Here is a 16,517-nt window from a genome sequence, read left to right on the forward strand (position 1 = left end):
CTACTGATCACTAACCCAAACAGGTTGACTAGAGAGCCACTCTACTACTGATCACTAACCCAAACAGGTTGACTAGAGAGCCACTCTACTACTGATCACTAACCCAAACAGGTTGACTAGAGAGCCACTCTACTACTGATCACTAACCCAAACAGGTTGACTAGAGAGCCACTCTACTACTGATCACTAACCCAAACAGGTTGACTAGAGAGCCACTCTACTACTGATCACTAACCCAAACAGGTTGACTAGAGAGCCACTCTACTACTGATCACTACCCCAAACAGGTTGACTAGAGAGCCACTCTACTACTGATCACTAACCCAAACAGGTTGACTAGAGAGCCACTCTACTACTGATCACTAACCCAAACAGGTTGACTAGAGAGCCACTCTACTACTGATCACTAACCCAAACAGGTTGACTAGAGAGCCACTCTACTACTGATCACTAACCCAAACAGGTCTCTAATAGATAGAAAGATAAAATATATTACAACTTCCCCCAGTCTCTCCTTATTAATACCCAAAATGTCTGGTATTGATTTACATTTGGTTGAGTGGTCAACTAATGTGAATTCAACTTCAAAACACCCAAAAATGTCACCCTGTCATTGAATTTTAGGTTAAAAAAGAGGAAATTCCCTTAAGTTGATGACTTTTTGGAAATCCAATACATTTTTCACATTAATTCAATGTCATCGCATGACATTTCTAGGTTGAAATGATGTGGAAACAACGTTGATTCAACGATTTCCCCCACTCTTCCCAAGCAGCATTTCAAGGAATTTCTGACGAGCGCAACAAAGTTTGAGGATATTTTTCAGGGAAAGTAAAGGACAGTAATGTTACAAGTAAAGTAGGAATCCCAGGTTTTTATGCGCTGACAATTGGAGCTGATAATTATTCATTCGTTGTGCTTTGCTCAAGGGCACATCGAACCAGCGACTTTTCGGTTACTGGGCCAATACTCTTAACCGCTAGGCTACCTGCCACCCCAGCTATAGAGACTTTTGCACCCATTTAACATAAACCAGGCCTCTGAAACATGTGTGGTCTTTATACATTAAAACCCATTGTGTAATGTCATACGATCACCCCTTGAGTAGTGTTGCAAAAACTGAATGAACATGCACACACACATACACACATGCACACACACATGCACACACACAATCTGGAAACAGTTGAAGCAGATTGGGCATGTTTTTCTCAACCTCACTGCAACGCCAAGTACAACAACCCACTCCTGAGACTTGATCTGTTGGAATAAGTATTGTGTATGTTTTTGTCATCGATGACGTGATGTTGTCTCATCAAATCAAAATGTGGAAATAAATAAAGGGGTTTTGTTGTGAGGAAAATGTGTGGTTCAAGTGGTTGTGAACAGAGGCGGGCAGTATTTATTTAACATCTATATGAAATATGTATTTCAATTTATTTTGTCCCCCCTTACAGAAAAACTACATGAGTTCATGTGGAAAATCACATGATTTCACGTGAGATTTCAAATGAGACATGATGTTAAAAACGTGTTTTTAGAACACTTCACATCATATGTAGTTTCATGTTATCACATATGTTTTGAGGCTATATGGTGTTTGTTTTTTATTTACTTTGTTTACAAACATTGACATAAAGCAAGCTTCTCTTTTGGGTTCTGATGGAGTATGACAGTTCAACTAACCTAAGCTCATGAGACATTTATAAGTTATATTTTTCAAGTATCAATGGGTACATATCATTCATTTATTATGTCGGTAAGTAGCAACTGCTGATTGCCCCTTTAACCTACAGTTGAAGTCGGAATTGCCCCTTTTCCTCCAAACATAACGATGGTCATTATGGCTAAACAGTTCTATTTTTGTTTCATCAGACCAGAGGACATTTCTCCAAGAAGTATGATCTTTGTCCCCATGTGCAGTTACAAACCGTAGTCTGGCTTTTTTATGGTGGTTTTGGAGCAGTGGCTTCTTCCTTGCTGAGCGGCCTTTCACGTAATGTCGATGTAGGACTCATTTTACTGTGGATATAAATACTTTTGTACCTGTTTCCTCCAGCATCTTCACAATGTCCTTTGCTGCTGTTCTGGGATTGATTTGCACTTTTCGTGCCAAAGTACGTTCATCTCTAGGAGACAGAACGCGTCTCCTTCCTGAGCGGTATGACGGCTGCGTGGTCCCATGGTGTTTATACTTGCGTACTATTGTTTGTACAGATTAACGTGGTACCTTCAGGCGTTTGGAAATTGCTCCCAAGGATGAATCAGACTCGTTGAGGTCCACAATTATTTTCTGAGGTCTTGGCTGATTTCTTATGATTTTCCCATGATGTCAAGCAAAGAGGCACTGAAGGTATAGGCCTTGAAATACGTCCACAGGTACACCTCCAATTGACTCAAATGATGTCAATTCCCCTATCAGAAGCTTCTAAAGCCATGTCATCATTTTCTGAAATTTTCCAAGCTGTTTAAAGGCACAGTCAACTTAGTGTATGTAAATTCTGACCCACTAGAATTGTGATAGAGTGAAATAATCTGTCTGTAAACAATTGTTGGAAAAATTCCTTGTGTCATGCACAAAGTAGATGTCCTAACCGACTTGCCAAAACTATAGTTTGTTAACAAGAAATTTGTGGAGTGGTTGAGAAACAAGTTTTAATGACTCCAACCTAAGTGTATGTAAACTTCCGACTTAGGCTGTATTTGTATTGGAGAAATAGAGTAGATCATCAGATTAAATTAAGTCAATGGTTGTGTGCAAAATCGACATAACGGAGACACCACCTCACGGAGACACCACCTCACGGAGACACCACCTCACGGAGACACCACCTCACAGAGACACCACCTCACGGAGACACCACCTAACGGAGACGTTATTGTTGGAGTTGCTATTTGGGAATGTAACTACTCAGGGACATGTACAGTATGTGCCCAAACACACAAACCCACACACGTGTACTTATGTGCATGTATGCATGAAGGCATGCACACACACACACGCACGCACACGCACAAACACACACACCATTATCAGTTGTCTGTGAAGTCTCTTTCCTTTGGGAAGACAGCTGGATTTACAGCCTAGGGTGAGAGAGGTGCTCTACGAGGGGCTCTATGACTTTATAGGTCATGATGACTTTATATAGTGGTTGATGTACTATATGGTTTACCTTATATTGATTTGATATCGGGGCACATATAGGGCTTGGAGGTCACAACATTTCGTCAGCTGGTGATTGTCAAGCAAATATCTGTCGCCTCACAGTCATTGACCGTTAATTAACATAAACACATTTAGCATCTCCTGGCTTCCGCACAGCCTACAAGCCACTTTAAAAAGTCTAATGAATCCATGTAATATAGCCTACACCTTATCAATAAATCCATGATTTATTTTGGACACGTCTGAAGGAACATGATATGATGAAACTGTAGCCTATTTCAGAAGAAAAGAATAGCAGACTGAGTTGTGCTGATATGGCTATGCCAAACACTAATTCATTTAGCAGACAAGATTTGCTTATAATTCCGTGGCATTATTTGATCTTATTTTATTGTATGAAGAATACAATTGAACAAAGTTCTTTTTAAATATATAAATGAGGCTTTTCTGGGTTGAGCGCTTAACATAGAAATAGATACACCTATATGCTTAATTTAGAGTTATTAATGTAACTTTAGTTGTTCTACAAACGGTGGGCTATATGTTTAGATTTTTGATACATTGTAAGGCTGCATGATGAGACTCTAATGATGATTTGAAAAAAGTATCTTGAAAGGTATGAGCTCTGCTTTGTTTTTTGAGCAGGCTGTTCACACTCCAATAGTCTCTCATTCACAATTTGATAATGTCTCAAATTTCACAGCCGCATCCGCTTTGTGGTAGTAATGTACCCTAAAAAGATCCATGCCTTTTTGGCCCGGAGTGCTGCGTTGTGCCCTCTCCCTGAGTGTGCTGCTCACAAAGCTCTCACTCACACAGCTCTCCGTCATGTGATCGGTTCTTTCTCACAGGCAACAAGTGAAGACAGACAAATCGGGGACGCAACTCCGCGCGTCCTTATCCAATTCTGAGGTGCATATTGAAGATATTGGAAGAACTGTCCACATTTACTTATCGTCAACCAACAAGATGAGGAGGCCTAATGAACAGCAAAATCACTAGCCTGTGTCAATCTACTATCCCCCATAGTACAAAGGTCGACTTATTCTATTCTGTGCGAGAAATAAATAATCCAAACATAGTCTGGGACAGTTGTGGGATGCGATAGATCCCAAATAAATACAACCACTAGCATCAAAAAAACTTTTTCACACAATGAGGCTGACGCAACAGATCAGAGCATTTAGCTTAAAATATTGATAAACTATTAGGTTATTTCTTCACATTATAAGCGCAGCAATGCACACATGGTAGTAGGCTATAAGCGCAAATGTTCCATTAGCAGAAACACCAATATCAAAAGTGACTGCAAATGCAATTATGCATGTAATGCTTTTATTATAAAGCTGCATTTTTATGGTGAAAATGATCTTCCCCAAACTTGAATCTCATGTAGTGTTTATGTCTGCCAGTTAGGCTCTACAGCCCTTGTAGTGTGGATTCATGTGCTTCATTTTAAGAAGTTACTTGGCCACTTTAGTTGTGATACAAACCTTATTAAAACATTTAGGGCTATGGGCTAGGCTACACCCTGACCATAGTTTATTTGTATGTTTCTATGTTTTGGTTGGTCAGGGTGTGATCTGAGTGGGCATTCTATGTTGGATGTCTTGTTTGTCTATTTCTATGTCTGGCCTGATATGGTTCTCAATCAGAGGCAGGTGTTAGTCATTGTCTCTGATTGGGAACCATATTTAGGTAGCCTGGGTTTCACTGTGTATTTGTGGGTGATTGTTCCTGTCTCTGTGTTTTGCACCAGATAGGGCTGTTTTCGGTTTTTGTATGTTTGTTATTTTGCTTGTGTATAGTTTCCTTATTTAATAAAATGAATCACAACTACGCTGCATTTTGGCACGCTCCTCCTTCCCACAACGAAAGCCGTGACAGAATCACCCACCACAACAGGACCAAGCGGCGTGGTACCAGGCAGGAGCAACAAAGGGAGGAATGGACATGGGAGGACGAATTGTTTGGAGAAGGACCCTGGGATCAGCCTGGAGAATATCGCCGCCCCAAAGAAGAACTGGAGGCGGCGAGAGCTGAGAGGCGCTGGTATGAGGAGAAGCAACAGCGGCAGCAGGAGCAAAATTATCGGGACTACACTACTTGGGAGGAAATAGACAGGTGGGCGGTCGACCCAGGGAGAGTGCCGGAGCCCGCCTGGGATTCACTGGAGCAGTGCGAAGAAGGTTATAGGAGAATGGAGATGGCGATGCAAGCACGGCGGTGCGGAAGGAAGCCCGAGAGTCAGCCCCAAAAATTTATTGGGGGGACTCACAGGGAGTAGGGCTACGCCAGGTAGGAGACCTGCGCAAACTTCCTGTGCTTACCGGGGGGCTAAAGAGACCGGGCAGGCACCGTGTTATGCTGTGGAGCGCACGGTGTCTCCAGTGCCGGTGCATAGCCCGGTGCGGTACATACCAACTCCTCGTATTGGCCGGGCTAGAGTGGGCATCGAGCCAGGTAAGGTTGGGCAGGCTCGGTGCTCAAGAGCTCCAGTGCACCTGCACGGTCCGGTCTATCCAGTGCCATCTCCACACATCAGTCCTCCGGTGGCAGCTCTCCGCACCAGGCTTCCTGTGCGTGTCCTCGGCCCAGTACCACCAGTGCCAGCACCACGCATCAGGCCTAAAGTGCGCCTCGCCTCTCCAGCGCTACCGGAGCCTGTCTCCTCTCCTGCGCTGCCGGAGTCTCCCGCCTGTTCAGCGCTGTCCGAGCCTTTCTCCTCTCCTGCGCTGCCGGAGCCTCTCGCCTCTCCAGCGCTGCCGGAGCCTTTCTCCTCTCCTGCGCTGCCGGAGTCTCCCGCCTGTTCAGCGCAGCCAGAGCCTTCCTCCTTTATAGCGCTGCTGGAGTCCCCCGCCTGTTTAGCGCAGCCAAAGCCTTCCTCCTCTCCTGCGCTGCTAGAGTCTCCTGCCTGTTTAGGAGCAGCCAGAGCTGTCAGTCTGCATGGAGCAGCCAGAGCTGTCAGTCTGCATGGAGCAGCCGGAGATGCCAGTCTGCATGGAGCTGCCAGTCTGCATGGAGCTGCCAGTCTGCATGGAGCTGCCAGTCTGCAAAGAGCTGCCAGTCTGCAAGGAGCTGCCAGTCTGCAAGGAGCTGCCAGTCTGCAAGGAGCTGCCAGTCTGCAAGGAGCTGCCAGAGATGCCAGTCTGCATTGAGCAGCCAGAGCTGCCAGTCTGCAAGAAGCCGCCAGAGCCGCCAGTCAGCATGGAGCAGCCAGAGCCGCCAGTCAGCATGGAGCAGCCAGAGCCACCAGTCAGCATGGAGCAGCCAGAGCCGCCAGTCAGCATGGAGCAGCCAGAGCCACCAGTCAGCATGAAGCAGCCAGAGCCGCCAGTCAGCATGGAGCAGCCAGAGCCGTCTGTCTGCCAGGATCCGCCAGTCAGCCAGACTCTTCCAGATCTGCCAGTCAGCCAGACTCCTCCAGATCCGCCAATCTGCCACTCTTCCAGATCTGCCAGCCAACCAGACTCTTCCAGATCTGCCAGTCAGCCAGACTCTTCCAGATCTGCCAGTCAGCCAGACTCTTCCAGATCCGCCAGTCAGCCAGACTCTTCCAGATCCGCCAGTCAGCCAGACTCTTCCAGATCCGCCAGTCAGCCAGACTCTTCCAGATCCGCCAGTCAGCCAGACTCTTCCAGATCCGCCAGTCAGCCAGACTCTTCCAGATCCGCCAGTCAGCCAGACTCTTCCAGATCCGCCAGTCAGCCAGACTCTTCCAGATCAGCCAGTTAGCCAGGATCTGCCAGAGCCTTCCTCCTCTCCGCTGCTGCCGGAGTCTCTCGCCTGTCAGGCGCTGCTGCCGCAGTCTCCCGCCTGTCAGGCGCTGCTGCCTGAGTCTGAGGAGCCCCTCTGTCCTGAGCTGCCCCTCTGTCCCGAGCTGCCCCTCTGTCCCGTTGCCTCTCTGTCCCGAGCTGCCCCTCTGTCCCGTTTTATTTAGCAGGGTTTCCGTAGCTAGGAGGTCACGGAAGCGGACAAGGTGGGGGTGGACTACGGTGAAGTGGGGGCCACGTCCAGCACCGGAGCCGCCACCGCGGACAGATGCCCACCCAGACCCTCCCCGATAGGTTCAGGTTTTGCGGGCGGAGTCCGCACCTTGGGGGGGGGGGGGAGTACTGTCACACCCTGACCATAGTTTATTTGTATGTTTGTATGTTTTGGTTGGTCAGGGTGTGATCTGAGTGGGCATTCTATGTTGGATGTCTTGTTTGTCTATTTCTATGTCTGGCCTGATATGGTTCTCAATCAGAGGCAGGTGTTAGTCATTGTCTCTGATTGGGAACCATATTTAGGTAGCCTGGGTTTCACTGTGTGTTTGTGGGTGATTGTTCCTGTCTCTGTGTTTTGCACCAGATAGGGCTGTTTTCGGTTTTCGTACGTTTGTTATTTTGTTAGTTTCATCGTGTATAGTTTCCTTATTTAATAAAATTAATCACAACTACGCTGCATTTTGGTCCGCTCCTCCTTCCCACAACGAAAGCCGTGACAACATTAGGTGTGCGACTATGATTCGAACAAGTGCTGGGCATCGTTCATCATTGATAATATGTATTTCACAAGTGATATGCTAATATTGTAACCCATCAGGCTATTCTTGATTTAATCTTGTCTTTACATATACTAAATAATATATGTGTGACATTTGTTTTGATTTAGAATGGACCAATTATCATGCACCTGTGTCGAAACAGGGGCAGCAGAAAAAATACATGTCATCTATGCATTAACTGGGTGGTTCGAGCCCTGAATGCTGATTAGCTTACAGCCGTGGTATATCAGACTGTATACGCGGGTATGACAAAACACTTATTTTTTTACTGCTCTAATTACATTTGTAACCATTTTTATAATAGCAATAAGGCACCTCGGGGGTTTGTGATATATGGCCAATATACCACGGCTTAGGGCTGTATCCAGGCACTTCACGTTGCGTCGGGCATCAGAACAGCCCTTAGCCGTGGTATGTTGGCCATATACCACACCCCTTCGGGCCAAATTGCTTAAAAATAGTGAATGGAAGACGCTTTTCCCAGTGGTTTATTTTCATGCCAGCCAGGTAGGCTATACTTCTGTCATAAAGAGAAACAATGTGCTTAACATTAGGAAAGTTGAGTAATAAATGTAGTAGGCCTAGCCTATAGAAAGCTGAAGGGATCCTCCTCTTTTTATTAGTGGACATCACTCTGTTTTTTCCCGCAATTACATAACCTATAGAAATGTTGCACAACATGAGCTCATGGGCTCTCATGAAGTGTTTGATTAAATTTTCGTATACATTTGCATTGATGTCAGAGTGATTAGAAGGACAATAGAGGGCTGAGTACCAGGCAGTTATCAAGTTTGGTAGGCTACTAATGACCAGCAGCAGCATCAGAGCTTGGAGAAGCATAATTACCGTGACTAAACATGTGGAATTTGACTGCCTTCATGACCTGTGAAGGCCGGTGTGGCGGTAATATGGTCAGTGCAACAGCCCTAGGCACAGAAAACTGTATATAAAATGTACACTATCTATAGTATTCTGAGTCTATAGTAAGGCTGGGCGATATGGGCAAAAATACATTTTGTGATAAATTGCCTGAATTGATGCGATAACGAAAAGTGGAAAGTTAATAACAATGGGGAACAGAGTTTTGTTTTATTATCCTTTAAACTACTACTGCTAGTTTGATTGTTGTAGCCATCAATTGTCCCCATTAACATTCACCCATATTAGCAAACTTATTTCATTTCAAACATCACATTTCTCTAGTACAGGCTACATATCATAATGAACGATAACAGCAAAATGCCTGCGATTATTGATTGGTATGGTCGGTGTGGATCATTTTTGGTTTATCGTCCCAGCTCTACTGTATAGCAGGGTTTGGCCCAGTGGATCAAATTAATGACAGATGAAAAGCCATGGAAAACAGAAAGAAAGCGTATATTTGATTTATCCAGGGTAGAATCTAGTAAATGAACACGTACGCACACACACACAGACACACACAGACAGACAGACACACAGGGGCTGGAGCTGTAGCTGGTTAGAGTTGAGCTGCCTCCAGGGTTGGTTAGGTAAAGGCTTTGACCGTCCTCTACTACACTGTGTTGCCAAGTGTAAGATTTCAGCGCTTATGCAACATAAGACATCAACAATAACATACATTCCCTAAGCATGGATGTGTCCCAAGGAGAGATATCATTCACAGAGACCACATTAACTTTCCATTACTCTGACATTGTTAGCCTATAGCTTGGATTTCTGCCATGTCTCAGTTTGTAGACTGTTTGGGCTATACAGTGTACATTGTAACTAGGACCAGGAGTTTTTCTTGAGAAAAACGTTGGGCCCTATTACTGGGGTCATGTCACATTCAGGGAAAACCCCTGTCCCTCACCACAACCAGAGGTTGAACCAACATACCTGATTTGTTGACTGTATTTCAAATAGAGGAAATTTAAAAAGTAATTCTGTCCTTCTCCTTCACTTTGCTCATGGAACATTTACATTCAGAGTGCATTTAGCAGACACACTGGATCGTACCAATCTCACTCAACACTGGCTGGCACGACTTCTCAGAATGAGCTACAAACCATCCCCATGGCCGTAATACTTCAAATAGATCACCATGTATTTACACTGATGCTGTTGTTTCACAGGCCTGTGTGAGACTGTGACCATAATAGCCTGGTCCCAGATCTGTTTGTATGTCTTGCCAACTCCTATATAGCCATTGTCACATAAGACAGCACAAACAGATCTGGGACCAGGCTATGCACACACCTCTCTCTCTCTCTGTCTTTCTCTGTCTCTCTCTGTCTCTCTCTGTCTCTCTCTGTCTCTCTCTGTCTCTCTCTCTCTCTGTCTTTCTCTGTCTCTCTCTGTCTCTCTCTGTCTCTCTCTGTCTCTCTCTGTCTCTCTCTGTCTCTGTCTCTCTCTGTCTCTCTCTGTCTCTCTCTGTCTCTCTCTGTCTCTCTCTGTCTCTCTCTGTCTTTCTCTGTCTTTCTCTGTCTTTCTCTGTCTCTCTCTGTCTCTCTCTGTCTCTCTCTGTCTCTCTCTGTCTTTCTGTCTTTCTCTATCTCTCTGTCTCTCTGTCTCTCTGTCTCTCTGTCTCTCTCTGTCTCTCTCTGTCTCTCTCTGTCTCTCTCTGTCTTTCTCTGTCTCTCTCTGTCTCTCTCTGTCTCTCTCTGTCTCTCTCTGTCTTTCTCTATCTCTCTGTCTCTCTCTGTCTCTCTCTGTCTCTCTCTTTCTCTGTCTCTCTCTGTCTCTCTCTGTCTCTCTCTGTCTCTCTCTGTCTCTCTCTGTCTCTCTCGACATCCCCAGTACTTTTCCAGTTCATAAGTTACAGCTGGGCCGAGCGCCAGATGTGCTGAATTTAATGAGAGAAATCATCGAAGATCTTTTTTTTCTGCGTAAGAGAAAAGAAGAAGGGCGTAGGACAGTCAACGGAAATTGGTGATTAAACTCAACAGCATATCAAATGCAAAATAATCTATAGCAGTTTTTGTATGTGTTATTGTTTCATTAGTGGTATGATTTATCGAACTAGTCTGTAAGCATGATAGAGGGGGGTTGCAGGTGCTTTTCTTGTAAAATATACCCATAAAGCTCAGTGCTCTGCCACAAAAGCAATGAGGGAGTTAAAATTATTTCAAATTCCTTCAAGTTTCCACAAGAAAGACATGTTTTTACCCTGTGTCATATTCCAACTGTGTTTTTACCCTGTGTCATATTCCAACTGTGTTCTTTCCCTGTGTCATATTCCAACTGTGTTTTTACCCTGTGTCATATTCCAACTGTGTTTTTACCCTGGGTAATATTCCAACTGTGTTTTTACCCTGGGTAATATTCCAACTGTGTTTTTAGCCTGTGTCATATTCCAACTGTGTTTTTTCCCTGGGTAATATTCCAACTGTGTTTTTTCCCTGTGTCATATTCCAACTGTGTTTTTTCCCTGTGTCATATTCCAACTGTGTTTTTACCCTGGGTAATATTCCAACTGTGTTTTTAGCCTGTGTCATATTCCAACTGTGTTTTTACCCTGGGTAATATTCCAACTGTGTTTTTACCCTGGGTAATATTCCAACTGTGTTTTTACCCTGGGTAATATTCCAACTGTGTTTTTACCCTGTGTCATATTCCAACTGTGTTTTTAGCCTGTGTCATATTCCAACTGTGTTTTTTCCCTGTGTCATATTCCAACTGTGTTTTTACCCTGTGTCATATTCCAACTGTGTTTTTACCCTGTGTCATATTCCAACTGTGTTTTTACCCTGTGTCATATTCCAACTGTGTTTTTACCCTGGGTAATATTCCAACTGTGTTTTTACCCTGTGTCATATTCCAACTGTGTTTTTACCCTGTGTCATATTCCAACTGTGTTTTTTCCCTGTGTCATATTCCAACTGTGTTTTTACCCTGGGTAATATTCCAACTGTGTTTTTTCCCTGTGTCATATTCCAACTGTGTTTTTACCCTGGGTAATATTCCAACTGTGTTTTTACCCTGGGTAATATTCCAACTGTGTTTTTAGCCTGTGTCATATTCCAACTGTGTTTTTACCCTGGGTAATATTCCAACTGTGTTTTTACCCTGGGTAATATTCCAACTGTGTTTTTACCCTGGGTAATATTCCAACTGTGTTTTTACCCTGTGTCATATTCCAACTGTGTTTTTAGCCTGTGTCATATTCCAACTGTGTTTTTTCCCTGGGTAATATTCCAACTGTGTTTTTTCCCTGTGTCATATTCCAACTGTGTTTTTACCCTGGGTAATATTCCAACTGTGTTTTTAGCCTGTGTCATATTCCAACTGTGTTTTTACCCTGGGTAATATTCCAACTGTGTTTTTAGCCTGTGTCATATTCCAACTGTGTTTTTACCCTGGGTAATATTCCAACTGTGTTTTTACCCTGGGTAATATTCCAACTGTGTTTTTACCCTGTGTCATATTCCAACTGTGTTTTTAGCCTGTGTCATATTCCAACTGTGTTTTTACCCTGGGTAATATTCCAACTGTGTTTTTACCCTGGGTAATATTCCAACTGTGTTTTTACCCTGGGTAATATTCCAACTGTGTTTTTATTTTTACCCTGTGTCATATTCCAACTGTGTTTTTAGCCTGTGTCATATTCCAACTGTGTTTTTAGCCTGTGTCATATTCCAACTGTGTTTTTTCCCTGTGTCATATTCCAACTGTGTTTTTACCCTGTGTCATATTCCAACTGTGTTTTTACCCTGCGTCATATTCCAACTGTGTTTTTACCCTGTCATATTCCAACTGTTTTTTTTCCCTGGGTAATTTCCCAACTATGTTTTTTCCCTGGGTAATTTCCCAACTATGTTTTTTCCCTGGGTAATATTCCAACTGTGTTTTTACCCTGTCATATTCCAACTGTTTTTTTCCCTGGGTAATTTCCCAACTATGTTTTTTCCCTGGGTAATTTCCCAACTATGTTTTCTCATCTCTCCCTGTTCCAGGCGTTGAATAACAGCGTGTATAAGAATGTCTCGCCATACGGCTCACTCAACAACATCGTTGATGGACTCAACACCCTGACAGACCACTTCTCCGACCTTTCCCTCTCCTCAGAGTCCCGCAAGCCAAGTAAGAGACCCCCGCCCAACTACCTGTGCCACCTCTGCTTCAACAAGGGCCACTACATCAAAGACTGCCCCCAGGTAGGACACATGCTGAGACGGTCCTTATTCTTTTACGTGTTTTTGTTTGTTTGTTTGTTTATTTGTTCGTTCATCTATCCATTCATGTTTTTTTTGTTCTACCTCAAATTCTATTGGTTCACTATCTTTCGATTCCAAAATGCTACTGGCTGCCATCGAGAGCCAAAATGGCGTCATGTGATCATATTTCCGGCCAATCATGTCCTTTTGAAATTGGCCAATGGCTGTGCGGCAGTGGTATCTGTGTGGCTGTGCCCTGACCTAGTTGTCAGACAGACAAGCCTCTGTCCTCCCTGGTCATGAGTGTGTTCATTGGGCAGACAGACGGACTACCAAATTTCACTATGAGGGGAGTAATAGGGTGAAGTTGACCCTAGTTGCTGATCTTTGGTCGGTTTAAGATTTTCTCCACTTATGGTTAACGTTAGAATTGGGGGAGTGGAAGCTGATCCTAGATCTGTACCTAGAGGAAACTTCACTCTGAGAGTATGGAACCAGCGATATACGAATCACATTTTCATCATCAGTAGGTTTAATTTTATCATTAGCCAGGAGATTTCATTTGTTTTAAACAAACACAGTAGACTACATACATTTCTTTCTGTGAGGCAAATGGATGTAATCATGGCGAATCAGCAGCGAGTGCCAGCTGGGAGGTTCCATGGGTACCAGAGTGTGACCAATGGGGTCCAAGCTGAGCTCTCTCCTGCTTAACAGAATCGGTACAGGACTCTATGGTACTGATGGTACACGTCTACACATATAAATAGAATGAGTAGAATGTGCTTTAGAACCTCTCACATTGGCAATTTGACAGGTAGACTTATTCTAAAATTGTGGATCTACCCACCTATTGATTAGATGATATATGTATGGGAGACATGACATGATATTTTGTAGTAACCAAAACGATCTCATATTAGGATTGCCTACTTCTAGTAATGATAAATGTGTAGATGCACCTTAAAACACAGTAGAATCAATGTACATCGATATGTTGCAAGCATCACATTATTGACATCGTGCTGTATTATGCACACTGCCATGCTGTAAAATGTCACAATAGCACAAATGAAATAGCATTCTGAGAGATTATGGAGCACAAAATGACTATTGTGGTTTTCACATACAGGCACTTTGAGGAACGTTCTGTCTCTTTTTCCTTGTAAAAGCAAACTTCATGGTCTGAGTTTATGTTTGAAAATGAAATATCTGATTTCGAAACAGGGACAATGACAGTTTTTCTCAGAATTCTGGTGTGGAGAAGTTGTTAGATAAGCCTATGTTGATGCCAGATATTCTCTTCTTCTCTCTCTCTCTCTCTCTCTCTTGCTCTCTCTCTTTCTCTGTCTCTCTCTGTTTATCATGTGTGCGTGTGTGTATTTTGTAGAGCTGCTGGTTAAGACCTGACAGAGTCAACACTAATCCTGTCTTTGTATTGTGTTGATGTTGTAAATCCGTGCTTGATAGTGATCACTGTGTATTTAAACCATTGAACCGGTCAGTTGCAGGGCAGCAGTTACAGTGTAGTTTAGAGAATCAGTGGAAATGTTATTACCACCAAACCCTCTCAACAATATACCGCTACGAAACCAGTCTAGACTTCATGGGCATAACTGAAATGTGTGTGTGTGTGCATGCGTGTGTGCGCGTACGTACGCGTCGGCGTAACTCAAATCACAGCGAATTTGTCGGGGCTCCCCAACTGCTCGTTAAACTGCAAACGGATACACAGAAAACACCAGATCTCCAGCGTGTTTCAACCACACCTGCATCACATACATTACATACATGGAAGACACTCCAAATGAGTGCAGACCTGGGCCAGATACAATGCATATATCCAATACTTGAAATTATTTGAGGGGTGCTTGATTTACAGTAGCTTGGAGTTTGCACTATTCCATTGATTCGATTGTACTAGGCGAACAACATCAAGTACAGGCCAAGTATTAGAAATGATTTGAGCTTGATTTAGCTTGGAAACTAGATCAATCGCAGCTCAAGTATTTGAAAGTATTTGAGGAGTGCTATATGTGGAATGTAGTTTGAACTTTGAGAACTACTCCATTGGTCCATTGTACCAAGTGAAGTAAATCCTCATTTGATGAACTAAATTGAATGATCTGTTTATGACTCAACCATAGCTCAAGTATTGGACAGACGTACTGTATATATTCGACCCAGGTCTGAATGAGTGTGATGTTCTTCAAGCAGACGTCCCTGAGGTGCAGGACTTCACAGGCCTCCATTTGCTGGGTTTGTGATCCTTTACAGTAATGTTCTGTTAAATCAAAGTTTCTATGGAAATGAAGGTAACAGTCTGTACTTATTTTTATAGTAACTGGCTGCCAGTAAGTTTCCGTAAAAACAGTGTTTTTTTTACAGTGTACTCTCCATCTCCTAATACTCCTCTACCCCCTTGTAATGGTCCCCAGTTCTTTCCAGCTTAGTCTGTGATGTTAACGCTTCCCTCCCTCTATCCTCCTAGGTACAGTGTTGTAGTCTCTTCCAGAGGGGGCTTTTTTCTTTCCCCCCCCTCATTCTCCATCAGTCCTCCGTAGTTACTGAGGAGCTGGAGTGGTTAGTATGCAGTGGTACTACAAGGATATTCCTCTCCTCTCTGTCCTTGTATCCTTCTCTGGTATGACTAAAGAGGAAACGCTGGTGGCACTGGTCCTCTGGGAGCTCTCTGCTCTCCTCTCCTCTCTCCTCTTCTCTCTCCTCTCCTCTCTTCCTGTCTGCCTGCTATCACAGGGCGAACGAGGTGTTATGTAAACAGGCTTTTATTTGGAGAATGAGGTCGCTCCCCCAGTTCTGACTAGAATGTCCTGTTCACTGGGGCCTGGCGGCCTGGCTGCCCCCATGGCACACAGCCAAAATGTCTTCCACTTTCGCTCATGATTTGTTTGGTGGCCTCAATCGCGAGCTCCGCCTCTGATGTTTCCCTAATGAAAATGATCCATTGATTGACATCCACTTGCCATGTTTCCCCCTGTACAGGGATTAACACATGGAATATTTGCTGTAATTTGATGTGTGTGTGTGTGTGTGTGGGGGGGGGGTCACTGAGTCACTCTCTCATCCAGTGTCCATATCCCCTCTTCCCCCTATCCCCTTCGCCCCTCCCCTGGCCAATGACCTCAAGCTGCCCTGCTCTACACACTGACATCAGTCCACTCCTACACCCAGCATTCTATTCTCATGACCAGCACTCTAGAATCACTCGGCTGCACAGACAGGGCAAAGATTTTGGAAATGTGGGTAATGCAGTGCTACTGTAAACTGTGAAATGGTTGACATCACATTTATAGTTTTTGAGGTCAGTTAGTGTCAGGGTTTGGGGTTAATTCCATTTGAATCCAGTCAGTTCAATCCAAATGATTCATTGCAGTGGTGTAAAGTACTTAAGTAAAAAATACTTTAAAGTACTACTTAAGTAGTGTTTTGGGGTTATCTGTACCTTACTATTTATATTTTTTACTTTTTTACTTCTACTTTAACTTTACTACGTTCCCAAATAAAATAATGTACTTTTTACTCCATACATTTTCCCTGAAAGCCAAAAGTACTTGTTACATTTTGAATGCTTAGCAGAACAGGAACATGGTTGAATTCACACACTTACAGTATCAAGAGAACATCCATGGTCATCCTACTGCCTCACTAAACACACAACACACAT

At 43.8% G+C, this 16,517-nt stretch overlaps 1 protein-coding gene across 1 annotated transcript in view; it reads left to right on the forward strand.

Moving 5' to 3' along the window:
- The window catches only part of zcchc24 (zinc finger, CCHC domain containing 24), a 99,185-nt gene that overhangs the window by 5,697 nt on the left and 76,971 nt on the right, over nucleotides 1-16,517 (forward strand). The window contains exon 2 of the mRNA XM_064932724.1: nucleotides 12,632-12,832. Within this exon, the coding sequence (XP_064788796.1) occupies nucleotides 12,632-12,832 (201 nt within the window). The remainder of the gene's footprint in view (nucleotides 1-12,631; nucleotides 12,833-16,517) is intronic.

Source organism: Oncorhynchus masou, chromosome 23 (genome assembly GCF_036934945.1).
Source record: "Oncorhynchus masou masou isolate Uvic2021 chromosome 23, UVic_Omas_1.1, whole genome shotgun sequence".
NCBI lineage: Eukaryota > Metazoa > Chordata > Actinopteri > Salmoniformes > Salmonidae > Oncorhynchus > Oncorhynchus masou.